Genomic DNA, 13494 nt, shown 5'->3' with positions numbered 1-13494 from the left:
TATATATACTTTATTTAAAAAGCATATTACCCTACCTCCAGTATCCGAGTACTATTTCTTCCACCTTCTTTCGCATTTATGTGCTTACTCTGGTGTCTGTGTTTGTTCTCCCACCATCGCTTGACAACCGATGCTGGTATGTTTACGTCCCTGTAACTTAGCGGTTCGACAAAAGAAACCGATGGAATAAGTACTAGGCTTACAAAGAATAAGTCCTGGGGTCGATTTGTTCGACTAAAGGCGGTGCTCCAGCATGGCCGCAGTTAAATGACTGAAACAAGTAGAAGAATAATAGCAAGACACATGGAAATACCACAGTTCTTTCGAAAACTAAGTTGGTTGGAGATTTATAGAGAATCGTGATACATATATAATTTTCTCTTTTTCTATCTTTATGTGTATGTGTGTGTTGGCAGAATGGCCCAGTGGTTAGGGCAGCGAACTCGCGGTTGTGGGATCGCGGTTTCGATTCCCTGACCGGGCGTTGTGAGTGTTCATTGAGCGAAAACACCTAAAGCTCCACAAGGCTCTGGCGGGGGTCGAACCCTGCTATACTCTTTCACCACAACTTTTTCTCACTCTTTCTTCTTGTTTCTGTTGTACCTGTATTTTAAAGGGCCAGCCTTGTTACACTCTGTGTCACGCTGAATCTCCCCCGAAAACTATGTCCGTGGAGTGCTCAGCCACTTGCACGTTAATTTCATGAGCAGGCTGTTCCGTTGATCGAATCAGCTAGAACCCTCGTCGTCGTAACCGACGGAGTGCCACGATGTATGTGTGTGTGTGTGTGTGTGTGTGTGTGTGTGTGTGTGTACAGCAATTTTAGTTTATATCCTATGATACGCTTCAAAAATACTTTAAACGTTTTATTTAATTCCCATTCTTACCCAGCCTCTCACTAGTTAGAATTTTCTCTCTCTCTCTCTCTCCCTCTCTTTGCATTTCTACTCTCTGACATTTCAATATAAACATCATCACCACCACTAATACTCGCTAAACAAAATAGCCATATTATTTCTCTTTAACGCTGTACCTTTTGAAGCATTCTAGAATTCTTTTTCATTCATTCTTTTTTTTTTTTTTTCATGGTCTTAGCTTTACTTTCAAATATGGCTTGTGGTAAGGATAGATTGAGTGATCTGGCTGCATTATTTTCTGTGATTGTTCTATCATCGGCCAGTGAATAAATTACACCCAGAGCTATCATGGGCTTGTCAGATAACAAATACTAAAATGAAATGCGGATAATATTCACAAGAGTGTAAACATTGGGTTAAAAATCTTTTTGATGGGCAAAGTTGAAAGCTGCCAAAGGAACTCGAACACATATATTTCGTGTTTACATAATATGTAGGTCCCAGTTCCACTAGTAGCCTTCGATTTTTTTTTCATCCAAGGGTTTTTGATGTACTATTTACACACTGTTATTTATAGCTTCTTCTGTTAAAAGCAATTTATTTCGCGTCTCTCGTTGTTTCTATATTTTCATGACATTATTTCATTTAATGCATCTGCCAGTGTCGATAATGAAAGGGGATTGAACACATCATACAGCATCCCTCTCAATATAGCGGAGAAATAAAATCGGATACTGTTGGTGAAAAGATCATAACTCCAGTAATTGCAGGTGTGATTAAAATTATAATGAAGGAAGACTCCCTACCTCTTCTAAAATGCATGCCGCTGAATGCGAATACAATGCAATGTCGTCGACGATATGGAAAAAGTCTTGATTTTTTATCTTCAGCATTTCCTGTTTTCCGTGCAACACGATGAATCTACTATCAACATTTCAATATTTTTGTTACTTGTATGAGGTGTCATAATCCAAACTTAAAGTGCATTACTATCGATTTTTTATTTGCCAGGAGCAAAGATTAATCAGGAAAAGTCAGTCGGCTTGCAGCTCGGTCGTGGGACGTTGGACAGAGGGTCCGATTAAGTTGCTAGGGGTTTGGTTTGGTCTGGACCTCCAAATAGAGAAGAATTGGGCTGAGGTATTGAGCAGGGTAACCCACACAGTCAAGACCTGGACTTGGCAGTGGCTGTTCCTGAAATGGAAGGCGGAGGTGGCCAATGTGTTCATCGCATCGGTCATCACCTACCGCCTAACCGTCGTCCCTGGCCCTGATTTGTGATTAATCAAGCCGGAAAGACAACTCTTCCGCTTGTGAAACGCTCTGTTTGCTACCAACAACCGTTAAAGGGTGGACTAGGGATGCCTTGGTTGTTGATGCGCAGACATGCGCTGAGGTTGAGGCATCTGTGGCTCCACCTGGATGGTGAACGGGTGTGATCTTTGCATGCGAAGCAGATGTTTCCCAAGTTCACTAGTTTCGGTGGATGGGAAACCTGATTCTATCGTAGATCGAAGTTAGGTACATGGTTCACAGAGTGTCGTAAGGCTCTCCTGCTATTCCGCCGTTCGGGCAATGCCTGTGGTAATGGTTCAACTGCATTTTTTTATAGAGGGTTGGCAGAGGTGGAATGTGAGGATACCTTAGGGGAGACCCAAGGTCTCGACGATAATCAGCTGGCCAGTTTGTTCCAATGTACATTCGGGCCAAAGACCCTGGATAACTTTCAGAAGTCGTTGGCATGGCAATGTTATTGAGGAGCCTTACCTGTTCGGGACAAGCTCACAAGGCATGATGTGGGCAGGATAGGGAAACCGTCCTGTATGCTATTGTTCAGTGTTCGGAGGTGTCAGACGTGTGGGTTTGTGTAGAACAACTGTTGTCAAGTACAGGAAGAGTACGGCTATCGACTGAGTCTACAGTAAAAATCGACCCACCGGATTTCCTATCAAAAAGAAGGTATGATTAATTTTCTCGTTGATGTGGCAATTGCGAGAGAGCTGATTTGGAAGACGAGATTGAAAGGTTTAAAGTCAGGCATCTTCATCTCTGGCCCTGCATTGGTGAATTACTTCAGCTTCCACCTTAAAATGAAAATAGGGCTAGAGAGAAGATATCTGTCAATGAGAATGTTCGAAAATCGATGGAAGAATGTTGCACGAATGCTGAGCATGAATGTAACCACATGATTGTGACACAGGACGAGTCCCAGGCATTAGTGGTAGGATGGGGCTCGTGGGGTCCGAATTAAACCCGCCCCCCACCCCATCTGTAATGTCTTCAGGTCTGTCCTCTCATTTGATTTCATTATATCTTCATAAATTTTGAAATTCATATGTATGTTAAAATTCATTCGTTCATCTGACCCAAAATCAGATTGTGCTGTCCCCCTCTTTGTTGGCCCCTTGTAGGCAATATAAAATCAGATTTTTCATTTGCCAAACTCCTTAAAGGCGGAGTAAAATGTGAGACAATTTGTCGATGTTTGAATATTTGAAGAAACAATGTTCCTCCTGGAATAATACAATAGTTGCTATCGTTTTAAAGAATTTGCTATCATACTCAAGGTAAAGGCCCCTGATATATTTATGTATCGTTTGTTGTATATTATACATACACCAGCTGATATCCGAGAAACTAAACGGTAAACTGTGCGTTAGAAGTGCGCATTAGCTAATTCAATAAAATTAAAGCACATCCTCGCAATCCACGACTGTTTAAAATGTTGATGAACCTTTTAATCTCTTGTTGTTGAGGTAAATTAGTTCTGAAGAGGTAATACATTACAAAGACTTGACTTGCTCGACTCAGCTGTGACGTATCATGCTGATGCCGAAATATTACTACAGGCCGAATTGAAAAGCATGAAAAGCGTTCGTCAGACCTAGACTCGAGTTATGATGAAGTGCGAAAACGTTTGTTAGAAAAAAAAAGATGTCACTACTATTCATGTTCGAACAAGTTTAATAAGCTTCCCAAGTCAAAATAGATTTATTTAAATCCACATTGGCTCCTACAGATTTAAAGTATTTTTGAAATTTAGTGTAACTGGAAGTAGAAAATATTTCACGTCCTGGGCTATATACATAAAACGTTTTTAAAAAATTGAAGAAAGATTTTAAAGTGTTTAAAACATCTGATTAGAAAATAAAGAATGCAGATATTGAATATCAACTTACAAGATACTTATTAATATGTATATGGATTTTGAGGTTTAATCAATTTCCAAAAGTGGCAGTTGGTACGACGTAGTTAATGCTATCAAATTACTCAAGTTGATTGCAGAGGTTGGACCGTTTTCCTTAAATATTCTAGTTTGAATATAATCAGAGTTGGCTTGAGCTATGTAAACAGAGACTAATAAAACAGAGAAACAGACTGAACCTAGAAGGGTGTGGTGATTAACAAATAAAATTCACTAATCTCTAACCAAATAACAATAGCTTTGGTAATGCACCTCAATCACATTTCTTTGATTTATGATGTTAATTGATTCGATACAGAGGTATGTTAATATATTTTAATGTTTTGTATTATCTATGTTATTTAGTGTCAAATTCTACATAATTAATATTACGTTCAGTCAGATAAGGCGGTGAGCTGGCGGAATCGTTAGCACGCCGGACAAAATGTGTCGGTCTTTACGTTCCGAGTTCAAATTCCGCTGAAGTCGACTTTGCCTTTCATTCTTTTGAAGTCGATAAAATGAGTATCAGTTGAACACTGGGATCGATGTAATCAACTTATCTTCCTTCTGCCAAAATTTGAAACCAATATTAGGGCAGTCGTATACAGTACCCTTTATATTCTGAGTTCAAATTCCATCTAAGTCAACTTCGTCTTTTTGAGGTTAATAAAATAAAGCACCAGTCAAGTACTGGTGGCTGATTTAATCTATTGTTGCTTTCCCCTTAACTTCCTGGTTTTTCCCTTTATTAGAAACACTTATCAAATGCGTGAAGTGCTTGTCCATTCATGCAGACACACTGGTACGGGCGTTTGTTCAATAGGTGCAACCTAGGCTCTTTAGTTGCACGCACGCCCAACAGGAAAAGAATATTGGTGAACATCCATGAAACGCAAGCAGAGGCAGGTTTGCTCATGCTGGGAATACAATGACTTCCCGTTGGGGGGGGGGGGGTAATGTGAGGGTGTGGTGGTATCCAGCCCTAACAACTAGAGTAATAGCCGAAGCACATTGGCAACAGCAGAGGAGGCGGCAGCAACACTTTAAGCAGCAGAGCATCCGGGGTTCTATATAAACGGAAGCGGAGGATACAATCTTTGCATAATAAAACAGGCAAGAATCCTGAAAGATTAGCTTGATCGGGAGACGCTCTTAAACCCTAGAAACGAGATCTATAGCCCCTGACTACATTTTAGTCGCTACCTGCTGTAGGATTTCCTGTTCGTCGATTAGGGTGGTAAAAAATATTGGCGGAACGGAACCAACCTAAAGGCGGAGATTCCTCGTGCGTCGATTAGGACTATAAGATTTTGATGACCAGACCGATCTAAGGGCGATAACCCGTCCCGTCTAAGGCTCAAACAGTATAGAATATTCTTTTGTTTACAAATTAACTGACCATAACGGTTTTCTACCTCCAGTTTGAAGAGACTATATACTCGCAGCCATTGGAGACTGATAAGTCGTCTACGAAGCTAAGCGGTTTATGGATACGAAACCATTGGTCACCTAATGGCCGAACATACATTTTACTTCATGTAAATACATATAGGAGCAGAAGTAGCTACTTACCAACCACATGGTTCCGAGTTCAGTCCCACTGCGTGGCACCTTGGGCAAGTGTTTTCTACTATAGCCTCGGGCCCACCAAAGTCTTGAGTGGATTTGGTAGACGAAAACTGAAAGAAGCCCCTCGTATATATATATATATATGTGTGTGTGTGTGTGTTGTACGTCCCCGTCACTTAGCAGTTCGACAAAAGAACCGATAGAATAAGTACTTGGCTTACAAAGAATGAGTCCTGGGGTCGATTTGTTCGACTAAAGGTGATGCTCTAGCATGGCCGCAGTCAAATGACTGAAACAAATAAAAGAGGAAAAAAATATGTACACACACGTTTTTGTACAAACTTTGATAAAAGGCCAGCAATTTCAGGGGTGGAGTTAGGTTGATGACACTGACCCTAGTGCTCAACTGGTAGTTATTGGTATCAACTCCAAAAGGTAAAGCTGACTTTGGTGGAATTTGAACTCAGAACGTTAAGGACAGATAAAATACCAATAAGCATTTCGCTGGGCATACTAACGATTCTCCTAACTCACTGCCTTTGTATTACTTTTAATATTAAGAGAGATTAAGACAGCAAACTCGCAGAACCATTAGCACACTGGACAAAATTTTTAGTGGCATTTTGTTCGTCTTTCCGTTCCAAGTTCAGATTCCGCTGAGGTCAACTTGGCCTTTCATCCTTTCAGGGTCGTTAAATAAATACCATTTGAGCAGTGGGGCCGATGTAATAGACTTTAACCTCACCACACCCACACCGAACTTGATAACCTTGTACCAAAGTTTGCAACCAATATTAAGAGAAATTAAGGCAACCAAGCTGGCAAGATTGTTATCTTATGAAGTTAAATGCCTAGGAGCATTTTTTTTCTGGCTCCTTACACTCTCAGTTCAAATTCCACCAATGTTGAGATTACCTTTCCTTCCAGGGGGTCAGTGAAATAAGTACCAGTTGGCCACTGAAGGTCGATTTAATTGACTTACCTCACCTCCCAAAATGAGACCGATATCAAAGTGACAAGCTGGCAGAATTGTTACCCCAGCCTGCTTAATAGCATTTCTTCTGGCTTTTTACATTCTGAGTTCAAGTTCCACCAAGGTCGATTTTTACCTTTCCTCCTTTCGGGGTCGATAAAATAAGTTCCATGCTATGTTTAATGTAATCAGCTTCCTCTTCCCCTCAAAATTGCTGGTCTTGTGCCAAAATTAGAAAGAATATTGGCTTCAAATTTTGGCAGACGGCCAGCCATTCCAGTCGATTACATTGATCCCAGTGCTTCACTAGTACTAAATTTTATCAGCCTTGAAAGGATGAAAGGCAAATTTGACCTCAACAGAATTTGAACTGAGAATGTAAAGACAAAATGCTTAGCAGTATTTTGTCCACTGTGCAAACAATTCTACCAACTCACTGCCTTAAAATTAGAAAGAATATTAAGATAAATTCAAGATAGAGAAAAAGAATTTGAAACGGTATTGGTAAAGGCTTAATAACATTTTATTGAAACAATGTATTAGTGACAACACAGGATTGTGTTGTGTGACATTAAATAGGTAAAAAAAAAAATCAGACAGCATGAGAACTGTCATCACATAGGAAAATGGGAAGATCCTCATATCAGAGGAACATTATATAAAGGTGTTCTTCTATAAACATTTCAATTACTGTGACATCACACATTCACCCACAGACATTTTGAGCCATTGATGGAGCCTGTACATGGACAATCAACCTGCTTGAAATTTCTAAACCAAATCTGCCTCAAATTACAAACTGACATCTTAAAAAAAAAAAAACAATGCTAGATAATGTAGTTCCACATACATTGAAAATAAGACATTTTTTGGTCATAGCTACAATTGTCTTGATTGTAGGTCTGCTTTCTGAGAGTTGATTTGGGGGTTAAACATCAGTAGCAATCACTCACACAAAAACATGCTTTAGCAACTTGATTTGGGTGTTAAACATCAGCAACAGTCATTCACACAAATATATGCTTTGGCAACATTCTAACTACGCCCTGGTTTCCTCCTTCTAGCCTTCATATGTCTTGTAGAAGATCAATCTTGGCATCAGCTGCACAAATTCCAACAGCCTAGGAGTGTTTGCAAAGGTCAATGACATTGCTCTTTCCTCTTTTGACTAATATTTAGAAAACATGGACAATAAGGATTAACTATGCTTGGGAAAACAAAAAAGACAGGTTGATCATGGATGGAATGTCACTGATCATGACGCTATTCAATAGGGGTTGACCTTGGACTATACTGCAAAAATACAAACAATTTCATTAAGGTTTCATTACATGGGACTTGTATAGACTAATAACACTGAAATGCTGTCACAACTGCATACATGGTACATTTTTATTAAATACAGCATAATGCAAACAAGACACAGAACTAACATGGTCGATTGAATGCTTATAGTATATGTTAGGTAAATGTATCAAATCAGAATGCAGTATTCTTGGCTCAGCTCATCTCATTGTTGAGAAAGTTGTTTGGGTAAAATCGCAAACCTTCAATAGATTCATCTCGACAAATCCCACCAAACTTTTCTGTGAAAAGCAATCTGAAATAGAAATAAAGAAAATTAAAGCAAAAATGTAATTATTGGTTTTGTTTCAACTAGGTACAAAAACTGCATGATGTTCTTATCTGGCATCAAGCCAACCTTGTTCAAGCAGACCAATGATCAAAGAGGTTCTGGCCATGACCATCCAGTCTTTTGTATATCAAGGAGTACATTTTCAAATATTTCCTTTAAGATTTTATGATATGAATTAAGGGAAATTTGGCTACTATGTTAAGCAGGTCAAGCAATTACATAGAGGCTCCTTTGATGTTGTTTAGCCCCAAGCAAACTCTGATTGATGCATGACCAAAGGAGTTCCAAATATGACCATCCAGTCGTTTTTGCATATCTTGTACTAAATTATCTGTATTCTTCCTTTTTTTTTTTTTTAAAGTGATAGGGTGTGATCTGAAGGTTATTAGGTTGCTATTTCTGGTAATCTGAGCAGTCATATACAAGCTCTTTCATTGGCTGTTTTAAGTGGAAACATGAATGAATTGTCTGATAAGATTTTCTTTTAATGTAAATTAATATTAGACATTTGAGCCAACCTGAGACCAATAAGAGCAAAAAAGCTCATTGATGAAAGCATTGACTCAAACTGAAGCCTATTGCAATGCTAGACATTAGTAGTATAACCTATCCTGCAAGCACTAAGTGACTGATAAATTATCTCATAGGGATAAAATATTACAGTTATTAAATATCAGAATAGATTTATAGTTTCTCATTTGAGGAATGGCAAGAACTCTATTGTGTAACTGATAATGTGGTCACTTAGCAAGCAGTAAGTAGATGGTTTGTGTCTTATCAGGGGACCTGTCTGAAATTGTTATTTACGAAATAAAATGTTCAGAATCATTTTTCACCCCGCAAACTGCATCAGTGATGGTCTGGGAAACTTCAATTGCTTTCCTTACTGACTTATGAAGAGGGGGTCTACTTTTTGCCATGTTTAATTAGGAGGAAGGCAGTAAATTGACAGAATCAGTAGAGAATTACTCAAAATCCATTGCAATATTTGTTACAGTACATTATGTTCTGAACTAAAATACTGCAGAGGTCAACTTTGCCTTTCATACATCTGGTGTTGATAAAATAAAGTAGCAGCCTAGGAAAGGAATTGGGAGAATTGTTAGAACATTGAACAAAATGCTTTGTGGTCTTTTATCAACATTGTGAATGCCATGATATCTTGTAAAAGAATAGCTAAAAGAAAATAACAAGAAATTATCTTCGAAAACTCTATTCTAAGCACTTGTCAAAGAAGTTACCAGGAGTTATTTGTCAATCTGACAGCAAGGCCACCTTAGCAGCATTATAGGCTCTCAGACAAATCAATGCACTAGGACCCTATAGTACTTATTTATTGACAGTCATTCAATACATACAGAGATGACAATTAAGCTCCTAGGCCTGTAGGGACCCTGAGTAACTGTCCAGTGTGCCCATGCCTTAAGACAGCGCTACTGACAGTGAGGAAAGAAAAGTTAAAGGGAAGGAGAAACCAATGCCTTCTTAGATGGTGAGAGTGATATAGTTGACATTCAATTTAAATATCAATAATTGTAACATCTACAGAGAAAAAAAACTGAACAAAGGGTATTCAAAAGGGTTGAGATGTGAGGAGTAAAGATTAGATGAAATGGTAAATGCAGATGTTTTTAATAAGACAGGCAATGGATAGTTAAAAGACAAGAGTGACAGATGGGCTGGTGTGGAAATGGTATGCAAGCAGCTTGCCCAAAGGAGATGTTGTATTCTTTTACTTGTTTCAGTCATTTGACTGTGACCATGCTGGAGCACCACCTTGAAGGGTTTCAGTCAAACAAACCATCCCCAGGACTTATTTCTTAAGTCTAGTACTTATTCTATCAGTCTCTTTCAAAAAACCGCTAAGTTAAGTGGATGTAAACACACCAACACTAGTTGTCAAGCAGTGATGAGGTGGGGGGGGGGACAAACACAAACACAAAGACACACACACACATATACAGGGTGCAACAGATAAATTGTTACCATTTTATATTTTTAATTTCATGCATGTGCAGTATAGTAAGGTTGGTTAGGCACTATCTGTGAGAAAAACAGCACCATAACACAATTAACTCATGCACAAATTTGGAAACAACATACTGCACTGCTTGTCATTCGTGCCGGAAGCTCCAGTACGAACATTTCAGAGTGTTTGGGTGTCAGTCTGAGAACAGTGTAATCTGAGGACATGTACCAAGAGTGATAAAAATCAAACATCCAGTCAACATCATGGTGTTTGGAGTGATCACTAGTGATGCCTCCATCTTCCCACACGACCTCACACTCAACATGGAGGCCTACATCAAGTGCCTGGAGGGGGTAGTGCCCTGGGTCAAGAGGGTGGCTGCTGGAAGACCCTGTTTAGCAACAGGACTCTGCACCATGCCACACAAGCAGGAGAAACCAGTCATGGCTGTCAGACAATTTCTGCAACCACATCACCCCCTAACATCTGGCCACCTAATTCCCCAGACTGCAATCCCTTTGATTATTATGCATGGGACGTAGTTGAGCGAGAAACCTACAATACTCCTTGTAACACCAAAGATGAACTGAAGACAAGGATTATGACCACATTCACCAACTTCAACAAGGGGACCATCCAGAAGAGTTGCAGGAGATTCTAAAGTCGTCTGGCGATTTTATTGAATAAATTTACTCTTTAGTATTTCAAGATATTTTTATGTAATTTTGGTAAATATATCTGTTAAAATGAGATGTCACTGTTATTTTCATTTTTGCGTAATTTAGACAACAGTTTATTCACCAAACCCTGTATATACTTCTTTCAGTTTCCCTCTACCAAATCCACTCACAAGGCTTTGGTTGACCCGCAGCTATAGTAGAAGACACATGCCCAAGGTGCCATGCAGTGGGACTGAACCTGTAACTATGTGGTTGAAAAGCAAGCTTCTTACCATACAGCCATGCCTATTTACCATTTGTTAAACACAAGCAGAGTTCTTACTCATCCCTTTAATGCTTAATTTATGGTTAATAGTATCAAAAGGTTTTTATAATTTTATATCTATCACTAATATTTTCCCTCTCCCTGGTGCTGATTATGACTGCCTTTAAAAAAGCCACAAGATACTAAACAATCAGCTAAATAATTAGCTGGCTGGCCAATAATCTGTTAGTTCAGGTTTTGTTGTAGATACTGCAGTCTTAACAATTAATGATAATCACAAACAGGAAGGTATAAAGCATTGTTGTTAAGTAGTAATAGCACTGTAAAATCATTGCAATGTTGAGTTCACATTCTTCAAACAAGAGCACTAACATGATGGTCCTCACTTTCAATTTTGTGACCACCACACTTTGATGGATTTCAAGAGAAATTACTTGCCTTAGACATAAGATCATAATTCCCATTACACACAGAGTCAATCACTCAATAATTTCCTCCACTCAATGCTTCTCCCTCAGCAAGAAACTGGTTTCTTGTCGAGGAGACATAGCAGCTCACATAATACAAGAGGTGGAATAATTGATGTGAGTTGGAAAGAAACATAAAATGGTAGGCTCTGAAGGGTAGAAGAACAACAAGGGTAGTTTGAAAAGAGTAGCAAGAGAGTATGGAGAGATGATAAGAGATGGAGGTGAGATACAGAATGATGAACAAGGGTTGAGGTGGTGGGTAGAGTTAATGATAAATATGAGTTAGTGGGAAGATCAGGAGGATTAGGTGCTGATTGACAATATAAAACAATGAAGAGGAGCAGTATAATAATAACAATAATAATGATTTCAAGCTTTGGCATAAGGTCAGCAATTTTGGGGGAGGGGCTAAGCCAATTAAATCAACCCCAGTGCTCAACTGGTACTTATTTTATCAACCCTGAAAGGATGAAAAGTAAAGTCGACCTCAGATGAATTTGAACTCAGAACGTAAGGACAGACAAAATGAGGCTAAGCATTTTACCCAGCATGCTAACGACAATAATAACAACAACACAGTAGACAGCAGAAAGATGGGAAAATGGGAGATGATGTTTAATCAGGTTGCATGATTGTGAGTAGAGAAAAAGAGCAAGTGCATGAGGAAAGTGAGAGATGTATGGTAATATGGGCAAGTCAAGAGGAAGTGGTTCAGTTGAGGAGAGATAATTTGGTAGCAAAGATGGGTAGCATGATCGATGTAAAATGTGAGTGGAGAGGAACAATATTAAAAAATGGAAGATGGTTGTCAAGTGAAGTGGTTCTAGATAGTGAGAAAGATAACTGGCATCATAATTGAAAAGATATACAGTTCTGCTCTCATTTAATTACAGCAAAAAACTGCAGCTAGACAGGTGAATGATAATACACAGCAACAAGAAATTACTAACAAACTGATATATCAAAATTAAACATCCTGTGGTATTTATTCCACCAAGTTGTGCAGACATTCCTTTGTCACACTTGCCATAGAAAATGCAATGAACCAATGACTGGGCCTTTGGAAATCTATGACTAATGATACCATCGTTCACAAATACAGGATATTTAATGAAAAAGTAAACAGAAAAATTTAGAACTTACATATTATTGTTGAAAAGATACAAGTGTATAAAAGTCTCAATAGTAGATGTTAAGTAAGTATATCTCACTAGTGTATCAACAAGTACATGGTACATCAAATGGTATATTCCATTACACTGGTATGCTGTGAGGGGTATCTAGGTATGCCACAGATTTTTAAAAAATATAAATTCTAGGAAGTCCATACTAATGACTGAGAGTCTTAAAAATATATATTATTCATGATTTTGTTATAAATACTATGATAAATAATATAAAAGCAACCAAAAGTTTTCTGTTTTTTCTAAATTTTTTAATATAAAATATAGCTGTGTTCTTTTTTTTAATTTCCATGCACCAATAATTTTTGTGCTGCAAAATCAAAAAAATTGGTAATCTCTGGTATAAGCAGTGACAGCGAACTGAAATAGATGTGTGTGATGCACTGGTTTGTCATACAATGTTCCTTGAAAAAATACCTTCCATAATACACAAGAGATTCTAGTCTAGTGATTTGTCTCTAATCTGCTTATCATCATCATCATCATCATCATCGTTTAACGTCCGCTTTCCATACTAGCATGGGTTGGACGATTTGACTGAGGACTGGTGAAACCGGATGGCAACACCAGGCTCCAATCTAATTTGGCAGAGTTTCTACAGCTGGATGCCCTTCCTAACACCAACCACTCAGAGAGTGTAGTGGGTGCTTTTACGTGTCACCCGCACGAAAACGGCCACGCTCGAAATGGTGTCTTTTATGTGC

General features: G+C 38.6%; 1 protein-coding gene across 4 annotated transcripts in view; it reads right to left on the bottom strand.

Annotated features, from left to right (window-relative positions):
• Positions 1–7091: 7091 nt before the first annotated feature.
• The window catches only part of LOC106876214 (vacuolar protein-sorting-associated protein 36), a 41428-nt gene continuing 35025 nt past the window's right edge, over positions 7092–13494 (bottom strand). For all 4 annotated transcript variants that reach the window (XM_014924674.2, XM_014924676.2, XM_014924675.2 and 1 more), the window contains exon 13: positions 7092–8186. In XM_014924674.2, the coding sequence (XP_014780160.1) occupies positions 8087–8186 (100 nt within the window). In that variant the 3' untranslated portion in view covers positions 7092–8086. The remainder of the gene's footprint in view (positions 8187–13494) is intronic.

This window comes from Octopus bimaculoides, chromosome 5, assembly GCF_001194135.2.
Source record: "Octopus bimaculoides isolate UCB-OBI-ISO-001 chromosome 5, ASM119413v2, whole genome shotgun sequence".
NCBI classification, from domain to species: Eukaryota; Metazoa; Mollusca; class Cephalopoda; order Octopoda; family Octopodidae; genus Octopus; species Octopus bimaculoides.
Note: the sequence above shows the minus strand (reverse complement) of the source record. Positions and strands in the feature narration are given on the sequence as shown.